This window comes from Centruroides sculpturatus, unplaced genomic scaffold (genome assembly GCF_000671375.1).
Source record: "Centruroides sculpturatus isolate CEXI.00-Female unplaced genomic scaffold, Cexi_2.0 scaffold108, whole genome shotgun sequence".
Lineage (NCBI taxonomy): Eukaryota > Metazoa > Arthropoda > Arachnida > Scorpiones > Buthidae > Centruroides > Centruroides sculpturatus.
Window position 1 is genome coordinate 940,781 of NW_019384344.1, and position 16,333 is coordinate 957,113.

Here is a 16,333-nt window from a genome sequence, read left to right on the forward strand (position 1 = left end):
TAAAGGATTAAAAATATATATATATATATATATATAATTAAAAATCATATAATAAAATAAAAATATTCATGTTAAACTCGAAAAATTTAATTTTTATTCTGGTATTTTCTATAGCTTAATTAATATGTGATTAAGTGCAACATAATTCGCAAAAGTGGGTGACAGAATTGGACTGGAAAATAGTCGTATTTATTTCGGGCTCAGTTCTCTCAATCAGATCGCCTTCCAATGTGAACCCACGATAGACATGAGAGAAAAGACCCTCTTAGTGCTTATAGAGCGAAAAGAGGGGGGGAAACAAGTTAGATAAGGTACAGTTTAGAAATATAAATTTCTATTTTTACTAAAAATATTGAAAAATAAATATCTCTACAACGTTTGAATACCGCTACTTTAAAGACCATAATTCCATAATTTCGAGAAATACAAAAATATTAATTTCCCATAACTCAGAATTCCAATGTGATTCGAAAAAAAAAGCTGATGAGAATTATCGGAATATATATTTATAAAGTTAGAAGCAACTTAACAACGATTACGTAATTCCACTGTATTAATCTATGACCTTAAGTGATGCTTATCTATCATTTTTACAATTTAACAGTATTTAAATAATAATATAGAAATCAAGATATAATAAAAATCAGAGCATCTAAATATGAAAATTTATTTTAAAAAACTCGTTTTTGATCAAAATTATAGTTAAAAATACAAAACTTTCGTTTTCATTTCTGTTCCCTGTGTCCTAGGGACATACAATGAACATGAAAAAGTTTTCTAAGTTGAGAATAGCCGAGTATAGGGCCATGGTGTCCGATATATTAGATCAAATCTCCAGTGAAAATTTGAGTCGACCTAAATTTTAACTCGAATAGTTGGAGCATTAAAAGTAGAAAGTGCCATTAATGCCTCAACCGTACGATCGTCAATGCGAAACTTCAACATACTTGAGTCTTGAACTGCGGAAATCTAATGTACAGTATTATTGATAATGAGGAGATTGTGCGTTTCCGCTATCAGAGCCTATCCAAATATAAACTATGACGTTATCTCTTACACTTAACAAAATTTGCTGATTTATTGGATGAATAGAATAGTTAGTATTACGGATTTTTCTTTATCAACAGAATTATTATTATTAATTTTGCATATTGCGATTTAATTTCTTATTTTATTTAAAAATTTTTCCGAAGTCTTGGTGAATTGCAATATCACACATATAGGAAGAAATAAATAATTTTGATTTAGCCTTCATCAGACTTTCTTCAAAAGGATGCTGTCATTGATAATATTAAATATTCTGTCATTGACCTGCCAGCAAAAACTTGTAGAGGGAAAGAATGTTTTGCTGATAATTGGTAAGATTTATAAATATATATTATATATATAAAGTTTTGTTAATTGACATAATGTTCAGTTTCATTATTTATGTACAGTACATGTAAAGTATTTCTAAATATATACTATTTAAGAATATAAAATTTAAAAATTATATTGTCCAACACATCCTTATTCCTGTTTTCTTATAATCATAACTGATATAATACATAACAGATATCTAAATATTTATATGTAATAAAATTGTTATCTAAATCCACTAGTTACTGATTCTTTCAATTGTAAACATTAGGTTTAAAGCTTATATATTTTCAAAATCTGTGAATAATACAAATATAAAAAATATCTAAATATATTTACCTTTAAACATTATTAACTTAAAACACATTAAATATTAAATAAACTCCAATTAAAAATTATATGTTGGAAAAATAATTGTAAATTGTATTAATTTATTAATCATAAATGACAATGAAGGTTTGTTGTACATACAATAAAATGAATTACATAAAAAGTTATAAAATTTCCAATATCCAATGGATTGTTACAAATTATTAAAAGTTAAAATTTAATAAGAAATTAATTCTTAAAGTTAATTATTTTAGAATTAACAAAATATGATTTATTAAATCTTTTAATATTTCCTTTAACAAAATATTTTAATACTTCAAAAATATATTTACTTTACTTAAGTATGTAATACAAATCATCCATTTAATTAAAAAGTTTGTAAATAATGCAGTTAAGATATTAGAGATATAGATAAACTTCATTAACTTTTTATTATATTGAATAAAAATGTTGATTTAATCATATAATAATTTTCTTTTTAGCTGATGATGCTGGATTAGAAACTGAAATATATAATAATTCTGTTTGCAAGACACCTAATTTAGATAGGCTTTCAAAGCGTAGCATTATATTCAAAAATGCATTCACATCTGTTAGCAGTTGTTCTCCTAGTAGATCAGCTATATTAACTGGATTGCCTCAACATCAGAATGGAATGTATGGATTATATCAGGCAATGCACCATTTTAGTACTTTTGATGCAGTGAAGAGTCTCCCTTTTCTTCTCCGCAAGCACAATATTTTTACAGGTATTAATTTTTTTTTCTTAATTAAATTTGTGTAATATCTATTTTGATTTTAAAATGTTTCATTAAGTAATTTTTGTAATTTAAGTAGCAAATCATTTTATTAGTTTTAATTTTTACCATAGGTATAATTGGTAAAAAGCATGTTGGACCTGAAAAGGTTTATCCATTTGATTTTGCTTATACAGAAGAACCTGTAAAACTCTAGAAACTTCAGAAATTTTTAAATCAACCCGATATATATTTATTTATTTATTATTGGGTTGATGCAAAATTTATTTTTACTCTTCTTCTCATTTCGTTACTTTATTAGTAAAAGTTTAAGAAATTCTATCACCGCGGGACTGACAGAAAATGAACGTTAAACTGGAAATTCGTCATAAATATGTTCGCACAACTCAAAAATTTTGTTCTGTAATCTTAGAGATTGGGTCGCGGAAAATCTGAAAATTGATTACAGTAGAACCTCGAAAACTCGTCCCTCGATAACTTAGCACTCCGGATAACTGGTCCACACCTTGGCAGGGCGAAAAAATCCTTAGTTAATTAATTTTCATTATAGACAGCTTTATAAAAGTATAAAAGCTCTCANATTTTATTAGTTTTAATTTTTACCATAGGTATAATTGGTAAAAAGCATGTTGGACCTGAAAAGGTTTATCCATTTGATTTTGCTTATACAGAAGAACACCATTCTATTTTACAAGTTGGAAGAAATATTACACGAATAAAAGAACTAGTGAAAAAATTTTTTCAAAAAGTTAATTCAAGGTTTGTGTATTATAAATAAATTTTATATGAATTAAAATGAAAGTAAATAGCATAGAAACATCTATAACTAAATAGCAAAAATTAATAAATCCATTTATCAGGACTCTATATAAAGTTTGAAATTCTAAATAAATTTAGTCAATTATTATTAACTATATTTTTTTCTAGGCAGTGTTTTACTTTTGGTCACTTCATAACTTTTTCAAGTAGTTTTGTACCTTTAAATTAATTAAAATATCTATAACCATAAGGCAGATAAAATATCTATAACCATAAGGCAGACATTGGTGTGATAAGCCAATTATCATTGGCTTATCACACCAATGATAATGGGCACAAATGCTCAAGAATCAAAGTAAAAATTTAATAAAACAAAAAGGGGGGTACAATAAGATGATTACATAAGTATAAAAACCATAAAAATCCAAAATGCATTTCAGACTATTTTCCAATGGAAAAATAGTCCCTCATCAGTTGGTAATAGCGAGAGGTCTTAATATATTTAAAATTATACAAGATGAAAAAATATCAAATTTAAAATTAAACTTAAAATATGCCTAAAACTATACAATATAAAGATGAAACCATCGTCATGACTGTATAAGCAGTAAGCATTATCAATGTAGACAGGATTAACATTTCTTCCTAATGGTAACATGATGAACAGGGTGCTGATACAAAAATAGTTATGAGTTAGCCAAAATATTGGTTAACAGTAATTTTGTACCTACAGTCGACCCCCCTATAATTACGGTCCCTATAAAACTATGAAAAAATATACGTATTTTGGAAATGTTGAGTCGGATTAGTGTAGAATCGATTAATTTTATGGAAGAAAACCTTTCAATCAGCTGTAGTCCATAAACTTGACACGTGTCGGGCTGTGATTGGAACGACTTGTAAGAAATCGGATTCCTAATAAATTGGAACGTATCTATATCTTATAGGGGGGTCGACTGTATTGTTCATTCTGTGCATTCCAATTTAGAACATTGTTGGTCTGAAGCAAACATGTGTAAGATCAAAAGCATTTGTTGAATTTACATTAAATATAACAATTAAAACTTTGACAATCCCAGTAAATAATTTAATTATAGACATCAATCTAGTTAACATGAAGTTAATTTTGTTTAATGGGCATGGTTTAAAAGTGTTTTTTATAATGTAGTCATATAACTTTCATGTTTTTTTTTTTTTTTCATTATTTCCAAATGGAGGGTACCCATCTCGATTATATTATAAGATTCATACCAAAAATTCCGCAATAATTCAACTTCCTTCAGACCAATCTTCATTTGCTTCACTCTCCTCTCAGCTCAACCTGTATTCCAACTTGCTTCACTCAATCCTGCTTGCTTTTCTCCTCCTTAGGCTAACCCTCCCTTTGCTTTGCTACTTGTTCAAAAATTTTGTGACAATTCATTGATTCCCAGTGCTGCCATTTGTTTCTTCAGACAAAACTGTTGTAATGATTTTAATATAAGTATTTTATATATATATATAGAATAGATATAAAATAGTATTTCCAAAATTTAATATGTAATTATATTTTTAATTCTTATTTTTACTTAGACCATTCTTTTTATATGTGGGTTTTCATGATCCTCATCGCTGTGGTCACACTCATCCTGAATATGGTGCATTTTGTGAAAAATTTGGTAATGGAGAGCCAGGGATGGGAAATATTCCAGACTGGACACCTACTTATTATTCACCCAATGATGTTATTGTACCTTATTTTGTGCAAGATACTTCAGCTGCAAGAGCTGATATTGCAGCACAATATACAACAATTAGCAGACTAGATCAAGGTTGATTTACTTATCTATTCTTTTATATAAATTAAATATTATATAAGAATAAATATTTCTAAAATAAAAGTTTTTTAATAATTAAAGCTATTCTTTCTTTGTATTGTGTATTTTATTTTTATATTTTTCTGTTTTAGGAATTGGGATATTAATGGAAGAATTAAAAACTGCTGGAAAGTTGGATGATACATTGATTATCTATTCTTCTGATAATGGCATCCCATTTCCTAATGGCCGTACAAATTTATATGATTCAGGAATAATAGAACCATTTCTTTTAAGTAATCCTAAAGTTCATGAACAGTGGGGAAAGGTATGTTTATTAATTATTTATATATAAATTTTAATTCATTAAAACTAAATAATAAAACTATTTTATGAAATCAGTATGTAATTAGATATTTTTATAACATTTTATTTTCTAAGACTTTAACTAAGATTTCACTTAAGATCATAAGCTTAAACAGAAATTATTTTAAATTTTATTGTACAATATTCAGAGAACTTTTTGAATCAATGAATATTTAGATTATTCAATTGCCTTTCAGTTATACTTCTTATGGAAAGTGGTACTGATATTAATGCTGGAGACAATGTTGGTCATACTCCTCTGCACTATACTGGTTCAAAAAGATGTATTTTTTTTTTTATAAGTACACAGGTCATCTTTATATTCATATCTTGGCAATCATTACAGTTTGTTTAGCTGTATGTTTGGCAATATTGCACATTGGACCACCATATGTTTATGGTGGTCCAATTGGAAGCTAAAAAATGTTTGAGTAAAACTCTTTCATTACATAAATCAGTCTTCTATCATATTTTGTTTTGTACCATATTGTCAAGCTTTATCAAGTATATTTCCACATTATAATTCATATCACAATAATAATAAAGCATATTTTTCTTCTCTTTTGAAATATTGAATGTTTTGTAATGGGTTTAAAATTTTAAATGCTTTGAAGATTCGTTCAACAAGATGAAATTTTTGAAAATTCAACCACTATTATGGCAAGTTACAATAAAATAACATGTAACCAATGAGCACATACAACAATTACCATCTTTAATTTTATACTATACTACTTTGTCAGAAATAAATTATGAAATATATATAATAATAATAAACTATTTTATACATAAACATTATTTAAAAATTATATTGATAAAAGGCAGTTTTACAAACCTCTAATTTCTTATAGAAAACCAAGAAAGGATTACTAAGCTTATATAATGATCACTTGACAGTAAATACCAAACATTTATAGTTTCTTAATATAAAAATATTAAATATATTCAATATTTAATTACAAGAAATCTAAAATTTTTCCTTTATTTATAGAAATCATTTAAGCATTCTAACATTCTGTTGTGTGAGTTCATTAAATTTTTTATATTTAATTATTATTATTTTGTTCCACTTAGTCCTTGGAGATTTCTAAGTCTAATATTCTCTATGCCATATGGTCTCATGCCAACTCTCAATTATGTTCTTACCAGTGTTATGCTAGTGAGAACTTTGCCAGCCTACTTTCTTTGTATCCTGATCATTCCTAGTGTACGGATCCTGCCCCGCTGGTTCGTCACACAGAACTCGAACAATCAAATATTTCTACACCAAAAAAACTTTATTCTCTAATTCCATTTTTGGAGGTTGCCACTTCACCCTTCCTCTTCCTACCGTGTCCCGACCTACTCTCCCTGCCTTTTTCTCCCCTTGATTTTGACCCTTTGTCTAAATTTCCTATTACCCTGTGCATCGACATGTTATGAAAGTTTTCAGTTATCCCACCAATTGTTGGCAGGACCGTAATTTCCACCGTAGTTGCCTTTATATTGAAGATCATAGTTACTTCTTCCATAACCAACAGCGGAAGATGAGTATTTATTTGACACTGCGATGCGATTTGTGCTGCCTCGATCATGGCTGAACAGACGAACCACTGTTCATGACGAAGTTCATGATCAGTTCCCTGACCTTCTGAAAAGCACTGTGATCTTTGCAAATCATTGTATGTCTCATTTAGTGACTTTCCTTTACTTTTAAACTATAGATCACACACTCTCGCCATGTCGATGTTGTTAAACCAGCCTCAACCTGACAACAGACACTTATATGAGCTGTCGTGTCGGCATCCAGCGTCTGGAATAATCTATCCGGCATGATTAGTTGTTTTAAAGCTTCTAGGTCCTTCACTCTCCTCAACTCACAATAACACTCCCAAGCCAATGCTAACCTTGACATAAATTGCACATGAGTCTCATTGGGCCTACACATAGCACCTCAGAAGTTTTCCAGGCAGCATTGGGCTGACGATTCATATTCTCACAATACCAATTTCTTGATGCTTAAGTAGTCCCTTAATTTGTCTCTGGTTATGTAGAATACCATATTTTGACAAGTATAAGTCACACTTTTTTTACTACTTTTTGAGGCTCAAAATCATGGTGTGTCTTATACTCAACAAGTAACCATTTTTACAGTGAAATTATCTACAGTAGTGGTCCACTCTAGGGACCAACCTGTGCAGTGGTCCATTAAGCAGATGATCCCTCAACCGAATGGCTAGAGTACCTAGATTATCAGAGTAGCAACACACGAGTCATCGCCGCCATGCTCTGTTGACTGTCATCACGTGATCTCCAAGTTTACATTAAGAAATGACGATTATTTCAGTTTAATAAAGGTATCGATTCATCCATTCATCATATTCTTGAATAAAAAAACAAATAAAATGCATCTTTAGACAATCCCATTAAAAAAGTTTTTTTCTAAATTTTTTGTCTCAAAATAGGGATGCAACTTATACTCATCAAAATACGGTAATATGTTTGTGGCTTTTTCCCCCAGAATATTGATCAATATCTCGGCTTTCATATCCTCTGGTACATTCTTTGATTGAAATGCTTGCTATATGGATACAAAAAATAGGTTCCAATTTTTGGGCTTTGTTGGGACTGGCAGGTTTAACGTTTTCACACTTGATTAATTTCTCAATACTGATAACAGGCCCATCACCTGGGTAGCTGTATGCAAGGCTAGGATTATCGTTACTCGTCCTACTTTGAATATTAGCACATAAGCACCAGCTCCAACTCATGCTGGTGTTCCCTCTCTCTCTCTCTCGGTTTCTACCCGTGTCCTTTCAGCCTTTCTTGTTCTTCCTTTTGTTTCCTCTCTGTAGTGGTAGAGATCAAATTTTCCAACACAAAATCTGGGTCACTAGCAAAATTGCCACTTTTTATAATAAGTTCCCATAACTCCGATACCTTCAGATCATCGTCTATTGTGCCACGATCCGTAGATCCTTTTTAATCCCTTTATGCTTAGTATTCTGCTGTAGATTTCATTTCCGACAAAGTAAAAAGTTTTCCTACCTCTTCAGTGTAAAACCTGTATATTCCTCAAACCTTTGTGCCATGCTCAATTATCCACTCAGACCAGTCGTCGATCAACTCTTCTTATTCTGGATCGTAATCACTTTTTTCATGGATTGAATCTTGTCGATCTGGCTTCACTATCCTGTCGGCTGCGCCAATGTAGAGAATTCAATCTGATTTATGGATTCTGTCCCACCAGTTTGTCACACAGAACTTGAACAGTCAAATATTTCTACACACACAAAAAAACCATTCTCTAATTCCACTTTTGGAGGTCACCACTTCACCCTTAGCCAAACTTCATCAAATTTGCAACATGTTCTGATAAAGCACACTTTCTAAGTGTGCTTTACCAGAACATGTTGCAAATTTGGCAGCTGAAAGACTATCACATCTGCATATGAGAAGCATCAGAGATTCAATTATGTTCAGTTGTTGAATCCATTGTTATTTGCCTTCTGGTTTTATACATTTAAAATGGGAACCGTATTAAGCAATATTACCTGCATTTCTAATGGCTCTGTACTGTACAAATAACATGTTTGCTGCTTGCAGCATCAAAAATGCTATAATAAGTTTGGGACATTTTTTGTTTTTTACAGAAATGTTACCTTACCAGATTTGGTTGAATTTGAACTGTTAAATCTCTCTTCAGACTAAATTGAATTTGTTCTGAAAATGCATACATGCACATACTCAAAGTTGTACTGTATATGAAGTGAAACAATTCAATTTGTTCTTAAATAAATATTTTTACAGATATATAATAATTTGGCATCAATTTATTATAGATAGATTCATAGATGCATAAATTTGAACATGAATAGGGTAAGTGGTTTTCGATACAGTTAGTGTATGTACAGTATAAGTAGAATTATAATGAATTTTGTTACAGAACATATTACTAGATATCTTCTGAAACTAGTCTGTAGATCCCAATTTAGAAAATACTACACTACAATTATCATTTCATTTTTCTAATACATATTTTCTACTTTCCTTGACAATTGATCAAAAATGATCAGCCAGATTTTTTTACACCTTGACTTGGGACTTTGAAACACCAAGAAATACAAAAAGTTAGGGTTTTTCTGTATGTTTGGATGTAATTTTGTTCACCCACTTTGAAGCTTAATAACTCTTGTGCCTTTTGTTGAAATGTTATGAAATTTTGCAAGGAAGTTTGTGTATTAGGAAGAATTGATGCTATTAAATTTTGGTGGATAAAAAGGTCAAGGGGTGGGGAGAAAGAGGTGGGATCAGACTTAATGATTTTATTTGTTATTAGCATTTACAATTTTTTTTTATAAAACTCATCTCTATGCCATTTTATAATAATTAATAATATAAAAACTCAAAATTGTATGGCACCATCTGTTAACTTTTTTGCAAGTTTAGACTAAGTGTTTTTTTAACAATTTGTATTATTATTACTAAAAGTTATATTTTTAAATTCTGGATTAATAAATGTAATCTATTCCAATGTTTTAACAAATTCAAGTAATTAGTGTAATAGAGTTAGAATAGTATTTTAACAAATTTTCACTTAGTGTAATACAAAGTAAAATGAAATAAGATAAATTTATATAATAATTTTTTTTTTGTTTTATTTTTCCATTATTTTAAATTTTGTTACTTCAAAAATCAAGTTTATAATGAATTAATTTTATGTTTCCATGTATTATTATACATTAACAAAACTCTTTTTAACAGGTTTCTGAAGTTTTGGTAAGTCATCTGGATATTACTCCAACAATTTTAGATTGGTTTAATGTGCCATATCCAAATTATGAAATTTTTTCACAACCTGTCTCTCTTAGTGGAAAGTCATTATTACCTTATTCAACAAATAAACCACAAAACAAAACTCCCAAGTTTATTTTTTCTAGTCACAGTCTTCATGAAATTACCATGTATTATCCAATGAGATCTGTAAGAAGCAAACAGTATAAATTAATACATAATTTAAATTATAAAATGCCTTTTCCAGTTGATCAAGATTTTTATATATCTCCTACTTTTCAAGATTTATTATATAGGACTCATAATAATATTTCCACTCATTGGTTTAAAGAGTTGAAACATTACTACTACAGACCAGAATGGGAACTTTATGATATAATTAATGATTCTAAAGAAACAAATAATTTAATAAATCAATCAAAATATGCTAATGTGACTAAAATTCTTAAAAAATCTCTCATAAAATGGCAAAACGAAACTAATGATCCTTGGCTATGTTCCCCTGGAAGTGTATTGGAAAATATTAAGTATTATAGAATGCAGTCTCATTGTATGCCTTTATATAATGATGTGTAATTATATATAATGTCAATATAAAAAAAAATATTTTGAGTTCAATTAACTGGAAACACTTTTTTATTTAAGCAAAATTGCATAATAATTAACTTTTCAGCAGTGGGTTATGTAATGGAGAATAAACGTGGGAAATTTTTAAAGTATTTTTCCATGCATTTTTTCTCATTACCGTTTCAGAAAAAGATTTTGTAAACAGTTATGTCTAGTAAAGAAAAATCTTTTCTTATTATTACATAATTCCTTTTTTTAATGTGAATTTTTTTTTTCGCGGTAGTTAGTTTTCAGCAATATCTGCAAAAGAACTTTGCGGATATATCCATCCTTCACACTGCCACACGATCGTCCTTGACGGATGTATCCATCGGTCACTCCTGAGTGGTTAATGAAGGTGCCACATATTCTTAGTGATTGATTTCAACGGACTATGATTAAAGAGTGTAGGATTTTGTTCTGGATTTGGAAGCCAGAAATAATTATAATTTCCACTCAAATAAATGGCATTAACTAAACTTTTAACATGGTTTAGTATTTTATGTTTGTGGCTATTACTTTTTATCTTCTGGTCAGTACAAATTTTACAAAACACACTTTAAAATATGTAACCAGCAAACAAGTGAATGATTAGATTAATTAATCCATAAAACACTGTAAAATGTATTCTATTCACTTTCAATATGAAGATGGCCTAAATTATATTGAAAACATTTCATATTAAATATATTTTTTGTCAACCTGAAAAAATATAAATTAATCCAAAAACATATTACAAATTTTATGCACAGAATTATCATAAAAGTGTTTTCTTAATTTCTAACATCCTTTACACACTTCAGGAACAATCTGTCTGACGGTGGAGTCAACTTTCCTGTATAGGCTACTTCCCCCGCTTCAATATGTATATATGGTAAAAAATATTCCCAGGCTTTTGGCACAATCTTATAAAATTAACAATTAAGGCATTTAATTGTTAATCCAAAAACACTGATAATTTATCAATTCTAAAATGTATACTTCAAAATTTTGTATGATTTACTTATAGTGTAGTAAAGCTTTTTTCTAACTTAATGCAATATTATGTAATAAAATCATGTAGCTAAGTAACACATACAATGTAAGAAGATATTGTGTTAAAAATGTTAAATATCTGATTTATTGTATATTAGAAATACTTATCTCGGAAGTTTGTGTTCATTAATCTCAAACCAAACTTGAAATTCATTTCATGTCAGCTGGAATAAAATTTTAAAGTAATTTTCAATTGATACTGAAAATGAATTAATTTTATATATCAAATTATATGAGGTGGTTTCAAAAAGTTCGTGGAAAAAGGATAGTATGAAAAAAAACGATTTCAGTTATGATGTTTATTTTTCAACATATGCTCTATTAAGGTCGATACACTTCTGCAAACATTGACACCAGCCTTTAATTCCGTCTGGGTAGAACTGAGGGTCTTGTGATCTGAACCATGTCAGAGCAGCTCTTTTTACATCTTCAACTGGCGGAAAATTCGTACCTTTCAGTGACTTATCCATTTGTAGGTTGTTGACTTCTTTGGAGCATTATCACCATAAATTTGTTCCAGAGCATCAATGATTTGCCTATTCTTCCAACCAAGTTTTACCATAAACTTTGTTTGTTCTGGTCTTGATTTTGTGGATTCCATGTTGCTTGAATGGTGCCTGACTTTCAACTGGTGGCACTGTGTTCTTACCTGCATTTAAGGGTTCATGTTTGAACATGTTATAACACGTTGATACAAGAATGTTCAGGTGCATTGAAATCAAAATTCTTCCAAACAATTTTTAGTTACAGACTTTTTCCACAAACTTTTTGAAGCCCCACGTATAGTTTAAATAAAAACAAGATTAAAATCTCATAATTTATTTATTTATTTTTTTAGTAAAGTTTGTAATTTACAGAATATACAATTTATCAATCTGAAATGAATAATAATACAATATTAAAAACTAAACTTCTTAATTTTTACAGCACCTTTAAATTTCTTTCAAAACTAAAGACAAGTTTTGAATTACAGTACTCTATTCTTATCTTCAAATGGAAAACTTGAGCATAACAATCAGTTTTGAGAAATGAAATTCAATATAAAGTATAATAAATTAGTAAAAGCATTTTTTTAAAAAAAGAAAAACAGCAATAAACTATCATAAGGATGAAAAACAACTTTAACAAAGGAACTGAATGATACATATAAACAAATTTATAAAGTGGGATCATATAAATAATGTTTTTTTGATTACAAAATTTATAGCATTGAATATCTACAAATCTGGAAGCAAATATTATTTTCAAGAGATTATTATAATTTAATATTTTTAATTATTGAAATGTAGTGCTATATTTAAAAAGTTTTGATTTTCAATTATATATAGCTTATAAAGTTAAACTAAATATTTGCTTCAAGATTCACATATTCCCTCCCATGAAAAATCTGTCTACATATAAATATTAACAGTTTAAAAATTAATCTACTACTAATTTTTTGTCCCTGTAACCTATATTAAAAATAATTTTAAAAATCAAAGAATTAAAATTTGAAATTTTGTGACCTTAATAAGAACTAATGATCATACAGAAAAGGGACAATCATTTCCATCTGAACAGAACATGATTTAAATCTAGAAGCACAGCTTCAAAAATAATGACACAAAATGTTTCAAACATAATTATATCACCAAAATTTTGCAACAATATTTAACAAAATTTATTTTACATTAGAAATGATACTAAAGTTCATTCTACAGTAGTTCTGTGATTACCCCAACCATGAAAACATTTTGTAAATCTTTTGGATTCCTTTCCTTTTAGAGTCAGCATCAATTTTCGTGGACGGTCTGGTTGTTTGACCCGAAGATTTTGTACGTAAACCTTTCAAAACAAAATGTTAATTTAATTATCTGTTTCTAATAAATATATGTAATAATACATTATAATAGCAGCAGCTTTTTACCTGTGCACTTTTATATGCCAGTTTGATTTCCACTTCACTACATTTGGAGCCAACCCATAAAAACACTTGATTTCCATTATCAAGAATCATTATATCGTCATCTGCTAAATCATCCTGACAAAAATCTGAGCATTTTTCTGAAATTGAGAAATAGCCTTTTTCGTTTGAACAGCGGAATAAGCGTGTGTATTGCATGAATTCTGCATCCTAATAAAAAAAATTATTTTGGGTTATATAATTTTTGCTATTTAATATAAATATACTTTAAGAGTAAATGTGACAGACCTTATCATATTCCTTCTTTCCACCAAGACCCACCCAAAAGAAATTTTCTGGTTCATTTCCTTCATTTATTATTTGAATACTGTGAGTTTCCTATAAATATTATTTTTAAATAATATGAAATAGTTTTCTAACAAATAATAATAATCCATATTATTGTTATATAACCAATTACAAATGCTATATATTAAATTACTAATATTCATTAAATATTTTTATGTATTAACTAATTTTCTACAGTACAACAATACTCATTGTTTTTAACTAATATTTCCTATATTATTTATAAAAACATTCCACAGGAACTTCATTAAATACAAGAGCATATATGCATTTTGGATATTTACACCCCTCATCAGTTCAAGTGTCTGATAACATAAATGATATATTTTAATATATGTTGCAATAGTACATTGCAAACAAATTCTAATCAATAATCACTTAGTAGGTACAACAAACTTTCTTGTTTGTTGTAGTTTTTGTATAACTAGGTATTTATATGTGCTACTTAATATATTAATTTATATTAAAAAGTTAACTTGATTGCAACTTTATAATTGTAGGTATCTGTGGAGAATCAGGCATTGAACGAGTTGCAGTTGAAGGCAAAGTTAGATTAACAAAATATTAGAGGAATACACTTGCAAAAATCAATTTAATGCTGATGAATGACTTTTAACAAGTTCTAACCAAATGCCTTGTTTTGAAAGTGGGATTGTTGCAAAAGAAGAAAAAAAGTGGTTTAATGTTCTTTTATGTTTCTATGGGAGAAAAACTAAAACCTTTGGTTATTCAGAGAAAATATCAAACTGAAAAAAATCTTCTGGTAGTTTAGCATTGGAACAAAAAAGCTTAGATGACATCAATAATGAAATAAAAGCATAACTTTTCTTTTTTGTCTATTTTTTTAATACATAATGCCTCAAGCTACAAGAACACAGTATCATTTAGTAATGCAAAAGTTAAATTTTTGTAGCCTAGTTTACAAGTGTGTTAGTGAAATGCAATCTTTAGATCAGGGTATAATTCAATGTGCCATAGATGCTTACTGGAAAAAATGCTGTAATTTTTAAATAAACTGAAGTTTGTTAATCAGTGGCTGATTTAAATAAGAATGTAAATGGTCTGGACACAACTAGATGGATTCATTCAATCTGGAAGAACTATTTCCATTGAAAAAAAAAAAACTGTTTTAAAATCTGAATTTCTCAACACTGAATTCAATGAAGATTTACTGGAAGATAATACCTTATTTTTTTTTTATTTAACCAAACGACCCTATGACCATTGGCCTTTTTCAAGGGTCAAAAAAAAAAAAAGATGCAGACATATAATATATACAATTAATAAAACAAAAAAAAAAACAAAGAGAGAGAATAATAATAAAATAAAAATACAACTAATCGCAGCTCAATATTTTTACAGTCCATTTAAATTGCCCATAAGTACTCAAATCTTTGTATTCTTCTTTTAAAGCATTCCAGTTATATATAAGTTGATAGATTGGTGCATCTCGTCCAAAACAGTGCTTAACTTTTGGTAGAATCAAATTTTTCCATCGATAGTTGTAGTTAGAAGGCCTAAGGCATTTATTTAATTCATCACTTATATAAGATTCTTTCTTGCTCACCTTTATTAGTTTAAAACTTTCTAGAAGAACTTGTTTTTTATATAAAGCTTTTATTTGATCAATTTTGATCTGGTTATAAAAAGAAGTGACAGAAGAATCATAAGGTAACTTATATAATGTTCTTATAAAGTTATTTTGTATAACTTGCAACCTACTCAATACAAAAGAAGCTGCACCCCATACGGAAATACCATATCAAAGTTTAGGTTCCATGCAAGCGTGATATAAGTGCAAAACAGTCTGAAAATTTAAAAAACTTATTATTCTTTTCAGTATTCCAATAAATCTAGATAAAGACAGTGTTAAATTATTTATATGATTATTCCTTCGTAATTTATCATCAATTTCGATACCTAAATATTTTACAGTATTAACTCTATGAATACGTTCATTATTTATTCTAACTTGTATATCTTCTAAATTAACATTTTTTTTTTTTGTTTGATAAACAAATATACAGGTAACTCCCATATAACACGGTAGTTACGCTCCAAAAAATTGCCGTGTTATGCGAATCAAAGAACTAGTATGAAAAGGAGGGTTAGGTTCCAAAAATTAAAAAACATGCTACTATATTTTCATAATTAAGTTAAATATCTTTGTTAAAATTTTCTTAAGTGATACATATTAATATAAATTAAACAATGTTTTCTTTGTCATCACTAAAAAAACTATTAACCAAGAGTGTTTTATTTTTGGTAAGTTATTGTTATCCTCTGAGCATTTTTCTGCA

The 16,333-nt window shown here is 28.5% G+C and overlaps 2 protein-coding genes across 4 annotated transcripts in view; one reads left to right on the forward strand and one right to left on the reverse strand.

Annotated features, from left to right (window-relative positions):
* The window catches only part of LOC111635290 (N-sulphoglucosamine sulphohydrolase-like), a 165,515-nt gene extending 154,282 nt beyond the window's left edge, over positions 1–11,233 (forward strand). The window contains exons 1-7 of one of the 3 annotated variants that reach the window (XM_023380226.1): positions 1,029–1,096; positions 1,194–1,358; positions 2,172–2,438; positions 3,056–3,206; positions 4,779–5,017; positions 5,155–5,330; positions 10,112–11,233. In XM_023380226.1, coding sequence (XP_023235994.1) covers positions 1,274–1,358; positions 2,172–2,438; positions 3,056–3,206; positions 4,779–5,017; positions 5,155–5,330; positions 10,112–10,717 — 1,524 coding nt within the window. In that variant the 5' untranslated portion in view covers positions 1,029–1,096; positions 1,194–1,273 and the 3' untranslated portion in view covers positions 10,718–11,233. Of the gene's footprint in view, positions 1–1,015; positions 1,359–2,171; positions 2,439–3,055; positions 3,207–4,778; positions 5,018–5,154; positions 5,331–10,111 lie in introns of those variants that run through there. The other 2 variants (XM_023380233.1, XM_023380218.1) reach the window with 2 other exon arrangements.
* A 725-nt stretch (positions 11,234–11,958) lies between these two features.
* LOC111635307 (protein flightless-1-like) overlaps positions 11,959–16,333 on the reverse strand; it is a 30,270-nt gene continuing 25,895 nt past the window's right edge. The window contains exons 6-8 of the mRNA XM_023380241.1: positions 13,974–14,063; positions 13,689–13,895; positions 11,959–13,606 (exon numbers count right to left, since the gene is read on the reverse strand). Of these exons, the coding sequence (XP_023236009.1) occupies positions 13,472–13,606; positions 13,689–13,895; positions 13,974–14,063 (432 nt within the window). The 3' untranslated portion in view covers positions 11,959–13,471. The remainder of the gene's footprint in view (positions 13,607–13,688; positions 13,896–13,973; positions 14,064–16,333) is intronic.